This window comes from Capsella rubella, unplaced genomic scaffold, assembly GCF_000375325.1.
Source record: "Capsella rubella cultivar Monte Gargano unplaced genomic scaffold, Caprub1_0 scaffold_4, whole genome shotgun sequence".
Classification (NCBI taxonomy): Eukaryota; Viridiplantae; Streptophyta; class Magnoliopsida; order Brassicales; family Brassicaceae; genus Capsella; species Capsella rubella.
Window position 1 is genome coordinate 9,931,073 of NW_006238920.1, and position 14,323 is coordinate 9,945,395.

The window sequence follows — 14,323 nt, forward strand, 5'->3', positions numbered from 1 at the left end:
AAAATAATATATATATATATATATATATATATATATATATATATATATATATGTATGTATGTGTAAGACCAAGATTATTGGTAAGATCTTAAGACTTACACTTAAGATCTTACCTTTAATGTTGCCGTAAGTTATTTTAAACTAGCTACCTTGCAGAAGTAGTCATCTCAATATTCATGTTTGTATGTAGTTTCCTTCCTGATCTGCAATGTTTTTTTACCAGAGAGCAAATAAAGTCACTATATGTAGTCGCAAAATATAGTAGAAACCAAACGGAGCTAATATATAGTATTACACAAATGTAAGGAGTTGACTGACTAACGAAAAATGCAGAAGATTCAAAGTAAATGCAGAAACTCCCAATCTGTAGATGATGATTGATGAAGACATCTTCTAGCTAGCTCTTCTTTCCCTTTCCCTGCAACTTTCGATGCCTGTCTTTAATTCATATATAATCCAATTTTCACTTACAGCTTGCCATTTTGGAATATTAGTTCGGTTCCGAGAACCTTTCAATTTTAAATTTAATATGCCTTTAATACATAAAACTAGAAAGATAATTGCTTATATATCATTTTCTCAAGAATTTTGGTTTATTCAATTTTGTACACGCTAAATTCATATTTGATTATTCAGCATTTTGATTGCACGTACTAATTACATTATAAGTAAACTCAGGTTTTTAGTTACATTCATTTGGTTTTCAATTTTTCTGTTTAACATATCCAAACTTAGGTAAGAACTAAAATGATAACGAACCCTAAGATCTGATGGTTGCGATTCAACCGCTTGTCAGAAGGTTATTCTAGGGTTAACTAGTCGTGGTTTCGTCATCTCTTGTTTGCACCCTCTGGCTCAAAGGTGGCAAGGAAAAAAAAAAGGCTTAGATCAATTCGATTGAAAATTAATATAGCTAGCTGTATCTTTCGACTATATATATATATTTTTTTTCTTTAATGAAATTGTTTTTGGCTCGTAGGAAGGGACTCTAAAGTGCTTGACTCAAAGAGTCTACTTATAGTCTCCGTTTTCTTTACTCCCTGCCCTAAGTCAATCATCTTTTGACCATATATGTTATCAGAATTCAAGATTATCTCCAAAATGGTTACAACTTCATAAGGGATTCTTAATAATTATTTAGCATAAATTTTTTTTTGTATCAAAGTTAAAAACTTGAATAAAAGTTTTTAAATTTTGTTTTCTCTAATGGTTAGAACCTCTAATTAGATTCTTAAAAATAAAACAGTTTATTTTCCCACAATATTTTTTTTTTTTTTTTTTCATTTTTGGCTTTTCTATATTCTTCAGCCAATCACAAGACAACACAATAGGAAATCTTAAAAAATCAAAAACTTCTACATTAGAACTGATTCTTAAGTTTAATTTGTTGTTTTTATTTATTTTAATTATTTTTAATCTTAAAAAACTCACTAAAACAAACACCATTGGAGGTGCTGATCAATAAATGTTACCTTTACACTTTTACAGCATTGACTTTTAAGATTTACATACCACGATGACCTTGCGAATGCCATATTGCCATGTCCGTATCATCCATCCGTTTACTAGCGTCATCAAACTTTCATGTTTGGTTCAATCTTTTGTTTTGATATTCTAAACTAGATTAGAGTCTAGTAGACCAGATAAATCATATACGAAAACTAGATTAATTAGAAATCGAAGGTAAAATGTCGCAAATAAAAAACAAAATACGAGAATTGAGGAATGGGTGGACATATATAGTATTTTATTTAAATTTAAATAGAAGGTATAATGTCGAAGATAAAAAAACAAAAAATGGAATCGAACGCAACACCGTTCCTTTACCAGGCGAGCAACTCTCGCCACTAGACCACTAAAATTTACTTTGAAATTAACAAATGTTCAGTATATAACGTAGACAATATGTAAAACCCTACAACATTTCATTTTGGGGACCTGAATCCTGCAATCGAGGAGCAACAGAAACGGCGATGGGAAGATCAGCTCTGATTCACTTGCTTCGCTCCCAATCCCGACGTCTCTCTTCCTCGACCCTTACTACAGGTTCTTTATCTCTCCTCGATCATGGTTTTTTTTAGGATACCGCTTTAGAGTAAAAATTACCTTTCTGGGTTTTGTATTTTCAAATGCTAAAACCTCTAAATCGCGATTCTGTTTTCCTTTTTTCGATTTTATGGTGAAAGTGCCTGGCTTGATCTGACTAAATCCGATATATACTGAAGTTGATTTGCAAATTGACTTGAGTATTATCTACCATAGGCTTCAAATGGATGAGAAATGTCAGGCTAGGGTTTTGCCAGTTCACTTTAGTATTTTCAGTTTTAGCCGTTGTCTGGGTCTGACCTTAGCTTTTGAGCTTCATTTGGTTTCGAAATTGGCAACCTAGGATATTTTCAGTTCATTGAAGCGTTTTGTTAGTCTTAGCTGTTGTTTTAGGGGTCCAGCCATTGATATTTTCTTATGGTGCTTGTTGTGGTTCTATCCCTCGACTGTTAGTAATGGCCAGGAGATCGGATTTAGCCTAGATCTTCAATTGTTGTAGTCTTCGTTACCTAAGTCGAGTCTAACAATTTAGTCGAATTTCCAGGTTTGTTAGTGTCTTATTAAGTAGAGGAATGGCATTGATTTGGTAAGCTTCATTTAGATGGGAAATGGAAAGCCAGGGGTTTTCCAATTCATTGAAGCGTTTTGATCCTTTGTTGTTGTTTAAGGCTATAACTGGAGTCCAACGTCATTGATAATGTCTTGCTGTGGTTTTATCCTTCAAAAGTCAAAAGTGGTCACATGATCAGATCTAGCCTTAAATCTTTGGTTTACTGATATTAGTTCTAACTATATGGTGGAACTTTTGTGTTTGTTAGTGTCTTATGCTAAGCGTAGACGAATGGCACTAATTCATTAAGTATGTGATTACTTATTTTCAGGATATCATCATCGGTCAATAGCAGGATCATGGTCATCATCAGTGATCCCTAAGGTTAGATTCCAGGTTCCATCTCTTAACCAGAGGAGTTGGGCATCATCTGGAGCAAATACTAGAGAAGATGATGATGAGCACAAGATCAGCATCGGACCTCAAGGGAAGAAAGAAGAGAATGATGGAGGGGTGGTTTACTATGGCCCAATCTCATCCACCATCAAGAAAGTGAAACTCCTCTCACTCTCCACCTGCTGTCTCTCAGTGTCTCTTGGCCCAGTCATCACCTTCATGACTTCCCCTGGACTGAATGTGATCATGAAAGGTGCGGTTGCCTCCACAGTGATCTTCCTAAGCGCATCAACAACCGCTGCGCTCCACTGGTTTGTTAGTCCTTACGTGCACAAGTTGAGGTGGCAGCCGGGCTCAGACACCTTTGAGGTTGAGATGATGACATGGCTTGCCACATTTACCCCAAAGACACTAAAATTCTCAGATATACGTTATCCAGACACGCAAAGACCGTTTGTTAGCTTTAAGGCGGACGGGAATTACTACTTTGTGGACGCAGATCATTGCCCTAACAAGGCATTGTTGGCCAGGCTCACTCCTCCAAAGGATGCACACGATTCTGCTTTCAAGAACTTGTAATCCATTTTAGTTTCTTTGTTATACTTGCTCGCTATTTTTGGGTGTGGATTTTGTTGAGGTTGTAGCTCTTTTGGATCCTTGAAACTCCCTTTCTCATGGCTAATACCCGAAAGATGCAAATAAGAAAAGAGTTTAAAATTGCGTAGTAATCTCTTTTGATGTTGAGTAGAGATGTTAACTGTGGATTAAGTATTCTCTAGTGTAAACAGTTTGGTCTCATTCAAGTCTTCAAAGTTTGATCCAATTGCAAAACGACTAAATCATATTGGCAAATTAAAAAACCGGTTACGAAATCGATTAGACGAACCAGGATAACCGGCTGGCGTTAAAAACCGGTTTCGCTCGAAAGGTTTTGATTCTAGTTTAGTTCCCATTTGGTTACAGCCATCGGAGAGCTCTGAAGGCACCGGTGAGTCATAATACCAGTGACGGCTTTGCAGAACCAACTCCGAAAAAGCGATTCCAAATCAATCAGTGGATGAAACGAAGAATCACAGATTTCTGAAATGGTAATTTTGGAATACTTCTCTCTTTCGGAAATTAGTGTTCATCGTTAGTTGTGAGTTTTGCCCCATTAGATTTAGACTTGCCATCTGCTTTCAATTCTAGGGTTTTATTTCATGAACCAGGCTCCTTAGGTAATGTAATTACTGGTCAATCTTTTGTTTACGATTCGATGTTGGAGAATTCGTTGGTAAGGCATTAAGTCATGATTCATTTGCAGTTTCGAAAATTTATCCATGTTGACGAAAATTGTGTGAATCTGGGTGGTGCTTCAAGTCTTTATTTTTATTTTTATTTTGCATTTGCTTTCTGAAAATCTTTGGAATCTTAAATCATGCTCACCTTCATTTTGATTATTCAAGAGATAATGATCCTGAGAGAGGGTTTTCATGTTAAATCGATGATTCTCTTAATACCCTGTCTCGTCTCCTCTAATGTCTAGTGATAAAGAATTGATTAGTTGAGTCTTTCTCCAGTGATCTTGAAGGGTTTGTGTTTGGTTTGATTTCAGCTGCGGTAGAATTTTACCCGGATAAGGTTTATAAAACCTGAATGCAATCTACTTCTTAGCTCAAGCTTCTTTCATTGATGCATTGTGTCCTAGTTCCCTCTGGAGTTTTTGTTTGCTTACTTCTTAATGTTGTGTGCTTTATTGTACCCTCTCTTCTTATTAGTCAGTCTTCTTTGCAAAAAGTATATGTTTTGAATGCAAGTTGTGTCCTTTGATTCTTATTTTATCAATAGATCTTAAAAACTGAAAGCACAATGGAAAAAGAGCATCTTAAATTGGAGAACGGTGATGGTAATAAGAATGAAGCATATAATTTGAATAATTAGGTTATGCGTTTTTGGTATATCAGGCGACACCATTTATAGCGGGGGTTGCGGTAGCGGCGACTGCACTTGCTGGGCGATATGGAATCCAAGCATGGCAAGCATTCAAGGCAAGACCACCAAGGCCCAGAATTAAGAAATTCTATGATGGCGGTTTCCAACCTACAATGACGAAAAGGGAAGCTGCTCTTATTCTTGGCATCAGGTGAAGGAAACACACACCTACTCTTCTTCAGTTTTTAACTTGCTTGTCTTTTAAATATGTTGAAGAAGCATTCCTTAAAGAAAGTGTAACATTGTTTCATTTCAAATGTGGGGTATGGGATTGAATCACAGGGAGAATGTACCGGCAGAGAAGGTGAAGGAAGCACACAGGAAGGTAATGGTTGCAAACCATCCAGATGCAGGTGGTAGTCATTTCCTAGCCTCTAAGATCAATGAAGCTAAAGACGTAATGCTCGGCAAAACTAAAAACAGTGGATCCGCATTTTAAGCTTAAGCAAAGAGGACTCCATATAATCCATCTCTGTCTCTTCTATTTTGTTATAGAACTGCATTGTTAAAAGTTGAGATTTGTGTGCTAAATTATAGTATAAGCAAGCTTGTGGTCTGTTTGTGACACCGAAGTAAGGAAGACTCAAAAATCTTTCGTCCTTTCACTTTGTGGTGTTTCTGATAAGAAGACAAAAAAAATAAAAAAGGGTGTTTGAGTCTTTTTGAGTTATAAAAAATCCAGTAATAGAAACTTTAGTACACGTGTCATGTGGCTCCAGCAATGTCTTACGTCAACCTCTATCCATTCATTCCCCTTATTAGCAACTCCCTCCACAAAACTCTTATTTTTTAAATATTATTTTCGTATTCGTTTATAAACCAAACTATTTTTTCAAAAAATTATTCAACCGTCTAATTTATTTTATTTTATAAAAATAGATATATTTTAAACTCTTATTATTATTATTTTTTTTTGTTGGTTTTAAACTCTTATTATTAAAGGCAAAAGTCGACACTTTTATTTTTAAGTTATTGAAAATTTTAATTGCTAAAAACCTAAAACTGGATTAAGATGATTTATGAGACCCGGTCATGATTTATCCATTAGGTGAAAATTCGTAAATATATTAATTAATAAAAATATCCATGTCTTTATCTTCTTCCAAATTTTCATTTTTCATTTTCTTTTAAACAATAAAAAAAAAGAGAGAAGAAAGAAAGAAAGAAGAAGGGAACTAAAAAGGCTAAAGAGGGGTCATCATCATTTCATGGTTACCTCCTCCTCCTCTCTTCTTCTTCTTACTCTCACCATATCTGCTCTCTCTCTCTCTCAGTTTCGAGCTTTAACTCTCATTTCTTCTCCTTCCGATTCTCGATATCTCACTCGGCTTAGCTTCACGCTATGTGTCCCAATGGCCAAATCGATATCTGAATCGTCTTCGCTACGCTTCTTTTTCTTCTTCTGAGTTTGTCTCTTGTATTCCCTTTGTAGCAGTGATTTTTAGGGTTTCTCTATCCGAGGGGACTTTGGGTTTCTTTTAAGAAGTTCGATTCGTCCGTTTCGTTTTTCTAGGGTTAACGAAGTTGTCGTCTGTTGGATTTCGATCGTCTTCTCTTTTTTTCTTCTTGTTTGGTATCTCCCATTGAATGGTTGCGGTGAACGAGTGACGCAATGGTGTCTAAGAATGATCCTATCGAGACTATATTCAATTCTATCCAAGTAGTTAAAGATGCTCTTCTTCCGATTGAGCTCAGGGTGAAAAAGGCGGCAAGAGATATTGAAAGCTGTTGGATTAGCAAAGAAAGGGATCTGGGTCTTGTTTTGAGATCATCTGGTAGAAGCAGGAAGAAGCGTATATGTGCTAGTCCCGAATTTGACGACAATGCTAATAATGTTCAGTGTGTGGTTACTGATGAGAGGAAGAAAGGTTTGTCTATCAAGATCCCTGTGAAGTCACTCTTTGGCATGTTTTCTCCCAATTTGGCCAGTGGCAAGTTGAGTCGTAGAAGTGGTGAGGTTGTTGTGAAGAAAGACAAGTCTTTGGAGAAAGATGATGATTCTTGTACGAATTGCTTCAAGTTTGCTATGACTTGGTCTTTGCTGGTCAGTGGCTTTGTTCATGCTTTTCCTATTCCCTTTAAGATTGGTAAAAAGAGGATTCACAAAGTAAGAGATGATGAGAACAGTCTTTTGCATCCACGTAAACACGGCCTTAAATCAAAGGCTTCATTTGCAACTCGTAAAGAAATGAGGCGTCAGTCAGCTGAATCTGCAGAAAAGGAAGGGAACCCTTTTTCGATTGAATGTGCCATGGGTTTTGTTGTTGAAATGTTGGCTCAGAATCTCCAGAAGCTGGACCAATTCATACAGGATAGTTCAGAAAATGAATCTTGCTGTTCCAAGGAAGCTAGTCGTAATGATAGTCCACATATCTTTAACATCTGGGACGCTAGAAAACTCGACGTAAATGGATTCCTCGGGAACCTGATGTTTGCTAGAATTGGAGATGTGGCTTCAGGTATAGTTGGCTTGTCATCTCCCATAAATGGAGATGGTGATGAAAGTAATGTCAGTACTGCTGGTAAGGAGGAAAGTGCAGTAGATTCTCCACAGAACCTTGCAAGTGGACTTCTCAGCATACCTTTGTCAAATGTAGAGCGCTTAAAATCCACTCTGTCCACGATTTCATTAACTGAGCTTATTGAGCTTTTACCACAATTAGGACGACCTTCAAGAGACCACCCGGACAAGAAGAAACTAATATCCGTTCAGGATTTTTTTAGATACACCGAGTCTGAAGGTATAGATCCTCCCTTTTTATCAGTAACCTTATATATTCTTAATAACTTGGTAAGCAAAGAGAGCTATGGGATGGCATTGCATCTTTACTACTCATCTTGCCAAAGCTTGAAGTTGACTGTTGAAGGCATTTTGTGTTGGTTGAAATCATTGAAAAGGAAAACCTGTTGTTGCTATGGTTAATTGTATATAGACATACTTTATCATGTCTTCGCTTTTATTGTCTCCTCTTGTCAGTATCCTAAACTAATGAGTTAATTATTATAACATAAGTAATGTATGTTGCAGTAATTCAATACTAGATTGTCTGCTAATGGAAGGAACACATTTCTTAGCTTTTGAAAGTTGGATTCACATAGGGTGTTTACGGCCTGTATTATATAATGTATTCCATTTCGTCTAATATAACTCTCTCTGGCTTCCAGGCAGGAGGTTCTTTGAAGAATTAGATAGAGATGGTGATGGTAAAGTAACTTTAGAAGATCTGGAAATTGCAATGAGGAGAAGAAAATTGCCCAGAAGATATGCCAAGGAATTTATGCGACGAGCTAGGAGTCATCTTTTCTCGAAATCGTTTGGTTGGAAGCAATTTTTGTCCTTGATGGAACAGAAGGAGCCAACTATCCTCCGTGCCTATACTTCTCTCTGTTTGACCAAGTCTGGTACTCTTCAGAAGAGTGAGATATTGGCATCACTAGATAACGCAGGACTTCCTGCTAATGAAGAAAATGCTATAGCCATGATGCGGTTTTTGAAGGCTGATACTGAGGAGTCTATATCATATGGACATTTCCGTAATTTCATGGTTTTGCTACCATATGAGCGGTTGCAAGATGATCCTCGGTAAGTATAATTCTTTTGCTGCGGAACAAATTTGATGTTTTTGTTTTGTAGCATTTTTGTCTTTACACTAAAAAGTATAATGAAATTTGATTAGTAAAATTGTGTAGATTGAACCAGACTAGTTCCTCCGTGGTTTCCCTCATCTATTCCATGATGATTTGCTTAAACACTTCAGACGTGTAATATATGTTGTCATATTGATGGTGATTGGCGCTATTTTTACTTGTATAGTAACATCTGGTTTGAAGCTGCGACTGTTGTTGCTGTTGCACCCCCTGTGGCCTTACCTGCTGGAGATGTCCTAAAATCTGCATTAGCGGGAGGGCTTGCCTCTGCTCTCTCCACTTCCTTAATGCATCCGATTGACACAATTAAGGTGTGTCATTTTGTTGCTTTTGCTGAATATAGGTAGATGTAGAATGCAAATAATTCCTAGCTTCTTGTTGCATACTGTTGGTTTTGATGGATTCAAAATCACTTTCCTGCTAGACACGCGTGCAAGCATCAACCTTATCATTTCCAGAAGTAATAGCAAAGCTTCCAGAGATTGGTGTACGGGGAGTGTATAGGGGTTCTATTCCAGCAATTCTTGGACAATTTTCAAGGTTTTTTTAATTGTCTCAAATCAAAGATACTTTTACTTCTACTTGTTAAATTTCATTTCCTTGTGGTTTAATCTCTTTCATCATTGTAGCCATGGCTTGCGGACTGGAATATTCGAAGCAAGCAAACTTGTGTTGATCAATTTTGCTCCCAATCTCCCAGAAATTCAGGTGATGATCACTCTACTCACTGTTCTAGTTTGTTCTTCAAGTTTTTGTATTATTATTGGTTCTTATAGATGCTGCGTTACTGAAGAGGGTAGTATCAAATGACTTCAAAAAGTCCACTTGTCCTCTGGAAAACCCAACCTTATATTGTTTTCCTAGAAACCTCAGGACTGTGTTTTCCTCTATAGTTCATGGCATTTAGTCAGTGAACCATATGTTAGAGGCAAAATCTAATATCAAGGCTATTTCATGGCAGTGCATAGTTTCCTTGATACCTTTTTGTCACATGGTAGTTGGTAGATCACTGTATACTCAAATATTAGTGGCATCTCCTTTGTTCTAAGGTTCTAGGAGTTATATGTTAAGTTTATGGCTAGAATAATATATCCATGATGCCCTTAATTGCTTGTTCTGATAAAGTTGTGTATGGTTTCTTAGTTGTTTGGTTTGATAAAGTAGTGTATCGTTTCTGCCTTCTGGAACTCAACCGCTTTCAGTAACAGTTGCATCCTCTGCATTTGTCCTTTCTGATCTTTGTGTTATGTACTCAGTAAGCAATATTGTGCATGTGATGCAGGTTCAATCGATTGCATCATTCTGCAGCACGCTATTAGGCACAGCTGTGCGGATTCCATGTGAGGTGCTGAAGCAACGGTTGCAGGCTGGCATGTTTAACAATGTAGGGGAAGCCATTGTAGGGACATGGAAGCAAGATGGTCCAAGGGGCTTTTTCCGTGGGACTGGTGCAACTCTTTGCCGTGAAGTTCCACTATACGTTGTTGGCATGGGACTGTACGCAGAGTCCAAAAAGGTAACAAAACCAAAATGATGAGACTATCAAAAGGGTCAAAACTGTATTTATTGTATTAAATGGGTTTTGTGTGGGTATTGTAGATGGTGGCGCAAGCACTGGGAAGAGAACTCGAGGCCTGGGAAACAATAGCGGTTGGGGCTGTGTCAGGAGGTATAGCAGCAGTTGTAACAACCCCATTTGATGTGATGAAGACGAGAATGATGACTGCAACACCAGGGAGACCGATCTCAATGTCGATGGTTGTCGTCTCGATTCTGCGTAATGAGGGACCGCTTGGTTTGTTCAAAGGAGCAGTCCCAAGATTCTTCTGGGTGGCTCCTCTAGGTGCTATGAACTTTGCTGGTTACGAACTAGCCAAGAAAGCTATGCAGAAGAATGAGGATGCTGTGCTAGCGGATCAGCTTGGTCAGAAGAAGCTTTGCTAATGGAATTCACTTTGCTTTGCTGCTACGAAGTTTTTTTTTGGGGGCAGTTTAAGCCGGAGACTCCTCTTTGTTAAATGTTACTTTGCAAATTTTTGACAAAAAAAGTTCATTATTTTTGTTGTGCATTGAGGACAGTTTCAAAGTCTCTGGTTCAAAAGGAAAAGTTATTTTTGCGCTCTTTACAATCGACTGGTACAACTACTTCGATGGTAAATTGTTACTTTCTTTTGCCTTTTGTGACCAACATAACATAACACCTCGATCAATAAACCTTTTCTTTATGGTAAATGTTGATTATAGAAAACAAATTTGTGGATATAACAAACTCATCCAAAGGAGTCTGTCAGTACAAAATCACTGGTTATTATTATGATGACCTTCACAAATTCACAGTGAAGACAAAAGTAGAGTGTGCTTTCGGAAATAATGCTCAGTATCCCCAGTAGTCGTTGCGGATTTCATCATCGAACTTCTTTTTCAGCTCTGGATGTTTCTCGAAATACTCATCTGCAGTCATTGTGCTTAGCTTTTTCTGTGATCACCACAACACAAGCAGATATATGTATCAGAATCCCTCCTTGTTGTTGATCTTATCGTATATCATGAATTTGTTTCAAATTACTTACGCTAATCTCTTGGACATCAGTGATTTCTTTCTCCAGTCGCTCAGATTCCTTAAGGGATTTCTGCTCTGCTTCTTTCAGTTCCACCAACTAATCATAGCATGAGACAAGCCACTGTAAAACTTGGTACGAGAAACTTGAAAAATTGAAATATGTAAACAATCTACAACTTTCAACGGTATTCCTCACCAAAGCATCAAACTTGGGCTTGTATTCAGGAGTTACATTGTCCACATACTTGGGAATTTCAATGCCTGCATTGCAGCAATAGGAAGATTTCAAACTTGGTTCTTATACATTTCTTCCCTCTATCCTCACAACTTCAGCAGTAAAAAGCAAGCAGAAACAGCTTAAAAAATGCTTAGTTTCTTCTGCCTATACCCACAATATTTAGCAATCACAAAAGGAAACACAAATGACCGAGGTATTCATTCATTGGTTAAGCAGATCCCTCTATTCAGGTTTGTATAAGAACAAGGCAAAAAAAAAAGTATAGAGTTATCCCTAACAGTCAAACAAAAACTAAAGAAAAGGAAAAGTAAAGAGCAGAGTAAGTGGACTTACTGTCATAAGCTGTTTTGTACATGTCCACTATGCCAGACCCAATCCCTTTTCTATAAAAATCCCAGTCAATGGGTTCCGGTTCCTGAACAAAACAAAAGCTAGATAAGGGATGGCTCATGGAAATAATGATATGCAGATGCAATACTACGTATGAACAAGGATCAAGATCAACATCGTCAGCATTGGTGGCTTTCCTTCACCTAAATTGTCTTCATCTGAATGTGAATAGGCAGCAGAAAGACGGGTCAAATTATATAATGTTCAGTTCAGTATTCTCTGAGGTATCAAGAAATCACGCCAAAGAGATAAGCTAACTCCACAAAGGTTCCTCTTTCTCTGGAATCAAATATTCCTAACAATCTCACATTGATTTAACTGATCAATCACACATTCACACTAAAGAGAGATAAGCTAGATCGAGGCCTGTGTGATTCACTAATATCTAATGAAAATGACGAAGATCTAACATATACATAGAAAGAGAGAAAGTGTAAAGAGGAAAGAGACCTGGCTAAATTTGGTCTGGAGCTGTGAGTTAACCTCATCGAAAGCAATACGAAGACCGGAGAACTCTTTGCGAGCTGCATCGGAGACAAGAACCTTAGCCATAGCATCCCAATCTATCGTCCTCGAAGCTTTGAATGCCACATCCGCCACTTTCTTACCGGCTCCGCTCATTTTCACCCAAATGCTCTGACGAAGACCAATGACGGAGAAGAAGAAGAAGAAGAAGAAGAGTATATAAAACAACAATCCCGAATATACAAAACGAACCCTTTATTTTATCTCTTCTTCTCAGTTAGATCTAATATGTTTTAAATTTACAGTAAAGGCCTGGGTGTTTTCTGATTGATTTATAAACTTTTCTTTTGAGTGGATAAAAGAGCTTCAGTTCCATCATAATCAGTGAGGTCAACACAATGGCGAATTCCCCGGTGGAAGTGAATCTGATCCCGATCGAAGCTACTCCTGAGACTTTCGCAGAGTATGGTCAAGTCATCGGACTCTCTCGTGATGGTGAAAGTTTCGGTCCCAACGATGCTCAATTGGATCTCTCCGGAGGAACCCCACGGTACTCTCTCTCCTGTTTCTCTGAACTTCATGATGATTCTTGATAAATATATGATTCGTCTTCACTTCTAATCTCCGATTCGTTCTTAATTTATGTTTAAGTTCCTCATCTTTGATGTTAATCTACCAGTCTATGTGATGATGTGTGACTTGTGTTTGCTCCCAAATGGGGTTGGTGTTGATCAGAGTTTCCAAATAAGATAAGATTTATAAAATTTGTACAACGTATTTACAGATCCTGAGAGTTATTACAAGTCCTAAGCTTTTAGGTTTCAGATTTGGGTTGTAGTTCATGTTTATAAACTCAGTTAATCACATTCTGACACTGTCACTGTGATTGTACACTTGGACACAGATTCTATCTAATGAAGCTCAATGATACACCCATGGGCTTTTCCAACATCACTCATCACGCAAACGTAACACAGTGTCTAGGAGCAATAGGAGGTCATGTTTGGTATCTTGGAGTGGCTAAGCCGTCTCTTATTGAAGATGATGATGATGATGCTGGAAGGAGAGTAGATAAAGTTAAATCAAAGTCTGGTCACTCGTACGTTCCTCCTGCGGTTGAAGAGGTGCGCGTCTTTAGAGTCTCTGGACCAAAGTACATCAAACTCAACCGAGGTACATGGCATGCTGGACCGCTCTTCAAAGACAGCTCCATGGACTTTTACAACCTAGAGCTCAGCAACACAAATGTGAGTTAAGTCTCTCTTTTTTTTTAGAATCGAAATAGTAAGTAATGATTCTTTGTATTGACATGATGTTGATTGATCATGTTGTGCAGGTGGTGGATCACACGACCCATAGTTTCAAGAAGAATGATGGAGTCGTCTTCCGATTTGAAGAACCCAAAGATGACACATCGTCCTAGCTCAATCTTTTATCAGTCTGCCTTCTGTTTTGCTTGCTTCTGTTTTCATGTCTACGACTACTATATAGATATATATGGCAACTGCCAATACTGTGTGTACAAATTGGTAATATGTATACCTGTTTCGAGTGATCCTTTTCTCCGAAGTCTTAGCCTGGTTTTATTTTTATTGTGTAGACAATCCTAATAAACAATAGTAGTTCTTGAATTGGTTTTTAAAAACAGAAAGCAAATCCTGAAAATACTATAAAAGAACATGTTGGGTTACATCATTCGATGTTTCTGGCTATCTGCTCTGTTGTTGCCAGTTAAAAAGTAGTACGTATATGTTAATTATTAATTAATGATAAAACGAATATACCTTTTATTATTATTATTCTTACCCGTTGGATACGTTACACGTGCAATGATCTTTGGATCGCAGAAACCAAAGGCCGAGAGAAGAAGAAGCTAATAAGATCGTCGATCCGAGTTTTTGAGGCCAAAATCTGAGTCAGTAGTCAGTCTCTCGGGGTGAGTAACACAGTCTTCTCTTCTCTATTATCTTTAGATTATTTCCGATTTTAGCATTCATCATCTTGTCACTGTGAGTGTACGTTCCCGTTCGTCAAATTCTGATCGACGTCATTGTCACTG

General features: G+C 37.6%; 6 protein-coding genes across 6 annotated transcripts in view; 4 read left to right on the forward strand and 2 right to left on the reverse strand.

Moving 5' to 3' along the window:
• LOC17889200 (probable cyclic nucleotide-gated ion channel 12) overlaps positions 1 to 241 on the reverse strand; it is a 1,318-nt gene extending 1,077 nt beyond the window's left edge. Inside the window, exon 1 of the mRNA XM_006296505.2 lies at positions 150 to 241. Within this exon, the coding sequence (XP_006296567.2) occupies positions 150 to 178 (29 nt within the window). The 5' untranslated portion in view covers positions 179 to 241. The remainder of the gene's footprint in view (positions 1 to 149) is intronic.
• Positions 242 to 1,936: 1,695 nt separating this feature from the next.
• LOC17888442 lies at positions 1,937 to 3,720 on the forward strand. Its single transcript, XM_006294848.2, has 2 exons — positions 1,937 to 2,046; positions 2,928 to 3,720. The coding sequence occupies exons 1-2, from the start codon at positions 1,974 to 1,976 to the stop codon at positions 3,569 to 3,571; spliced, it is 717 nt and encodes a 238-aa protein (XP_006294910.1). The 5' UTR covers positions 1,937 to 1,973; the 3' UTR covers positions 3,572 to 3,720.
• Positions 3,721 to 3,930: 210 nt separating this feature from the next.
• Positions 3,931 to 5,623, forward strand: LOC17888057 (mitochondrial import inner membrane translocase subunit TIM14-1). The gene is made up of 3 exons (XM_006295207.2): positions 3,931 to 4,080; positions 4,936 to 5,114; positions 5,246 to 5,623. Exons 1-3 carry the CDS (start codon positions 4,078 to 4,080, stop codon positions 5,400 to 5,402), a joined length of 339 nt encoding a protein of 112 aa, XP_006295269.1. The 5' UTR covers positions 3,931 to 4,077; the 3' UTR covers positions 5,403 to 5,623.
• A 501-nt stretch (positions 5,624 to 6,124) lies between these two features.
• LOC17889321 (mitochondrial substrate carrier family protein C) lies at positions 6,125 to 10,740 on the forward strand. Its single transcript, XM_006293631.2, has 7 exons — positions 6,125 to 7,704; positions 8,129 to 8,546; positions 8,778 to 8,922; positions 9,036 to 9,151; positions 9,241 to 9,319; positions 9,894 to 10,127; positions 10,211 to 10,740. Exons 1-7 carry the CDS (start codon positions 6,576 to 6,578, stop codon positions 10,553 to 10,555), a joined length of 2,466 nt encoding a protein of 821 aa, XP_006293693.1. The 5' UTR covers positions 6,125 to 6,575; the 3' UTR covers positions 10,556 to 10,740.
• A 77-nt stretch (positions 10,741 to 10,817) lies between these two features.
• Positions 10,818 to 12,463, reverse strand: LOC17890171 (ATP synthase subunit d, mitochondrial). The gene is made up of 5 exons (XM_006295051.2): positions 12,250 to 12,463; positions 11,743 to 11,824; positions 11,368 to 11,432; positions 11,182 to 11,268; positions 10,818 to 11,087 (listed from the first exon to the last, which is right to left on the reverse strand). Exons 1-5 carry the CDS (start codon positions 12,418 to 12,420, stop codon positions 10,986 to 10,988), a joined length of 507 nt encoding a protein of 168 aa, XP_006295113.1. The 5' UTR covers positions 12,421 to 12,463; the 3' UTR covers positions 10,818 to 10,985.
• A 160-nt stretch (positions 12,464 to 12,623) lies between these two features.
• Positions 12,624 to 13,833, forward strand: LOC17889379. The gene is made up of 3 exons (XM_006294985.2): positions 12,624 to 12,814; positions 13,169 to 13,511; positions 13,601 to 13,833. Exons 1-3 carry the CDS (start codon positions 12,663 to 12,665, stop codon positions 13,685 to 13,687), a joined length of 582 nt encoding a protein of 193 aa, XP_006295047.1. The 5' UTR covers positions 12,624 to 12,662; the 3' UTR covers positions 13,688 to 13,833.
• The last annotated feature ends 490 nt before the right edge of the window (positions 13,834 to 14,323 follow it).

Coding starts and splice junctions, on each gene's coding strand:
- LOC17888442 (XM_006294848.2), top strand. CDS start 1,974: ATGGGAAGATCAGCTCTGATTCACTTGCTTCGCTCCCAATCCCGACGT. Junction 2,047..2,927: donor TTCCTCGACCCTTACTACAG/GTTCTTTATCTC, acceptor ACTTATTTTCAG/GATATCATCATCGGTCAATA.
- LOC17888057 (XM_006295207.2), top strand. Junction 5,115..5,245: donor GCTCTTATTCTTGGCATCAG/GTGAAGGAAACA, acceptor ATTGAATCACAG/GGAGAATGTACCGGCAGAGA.
- LOC17889321 (XM_006293631.2), top strand. CDS start 6,576: ATGGTGTCTAAGAATGATCCTATCGAGACTATATTCAATTCTATCCAA. Junction 8,547..8,777: donor CGGTTGCAAGATGATCCTCG/GTAAGTATAATT, acceptor TTACTTGTATAG/TAACATCTGGTTTGAAGCTG. Junction 9,320..9,893: donor CCAATCTCCCAGAAATTCAG/GTGATGATCACT, acceptor CATGTGATGCAG/GTTCAATCGATTGCATCATT.
- LOC17890171 (XM_006295051.2), bottom strand. CDS start 12,420: ATGAGCGGAGCCGGTAAGAAAGTGGCGGATGTGGCATTCAAAGCTTCG. Junction 11,433..11,742: donor GTACAAAACAGCTTATGACA/GTAAGTCCACTT, acceptor GCTGCAATGCAG/GCATTGAAATTCCCAAGTAT. Junction 11,269..11,367: donor AGCCCAAGTTTGATGCTTTG/GTGAGGAATACC, acceptor TGCTATGATTAG/TTGGTGGAACTGAAAGAAGC.
- LOC17889379 (XM_006294985.2), top strand. CDS start 12,663: ATGGCGAATTCCCCGGTGGAAGTGAATCTGATCCCGATCGAAGCTACT. Junction 12,815..13,168: donor CTCTCCGGAGGAACCCCACG/GTACTCTCTCTC, acceptor ACTTGGACACAG/ATTCTATCTAATGAAGCTCA. Junction 13,512..13,600: donor TAGAGCTCAGCAACACAAAT/GTGAGTTAAGTC, acceptor CATGTTGTGCAG/GTGGTGGATCACACGACCCA.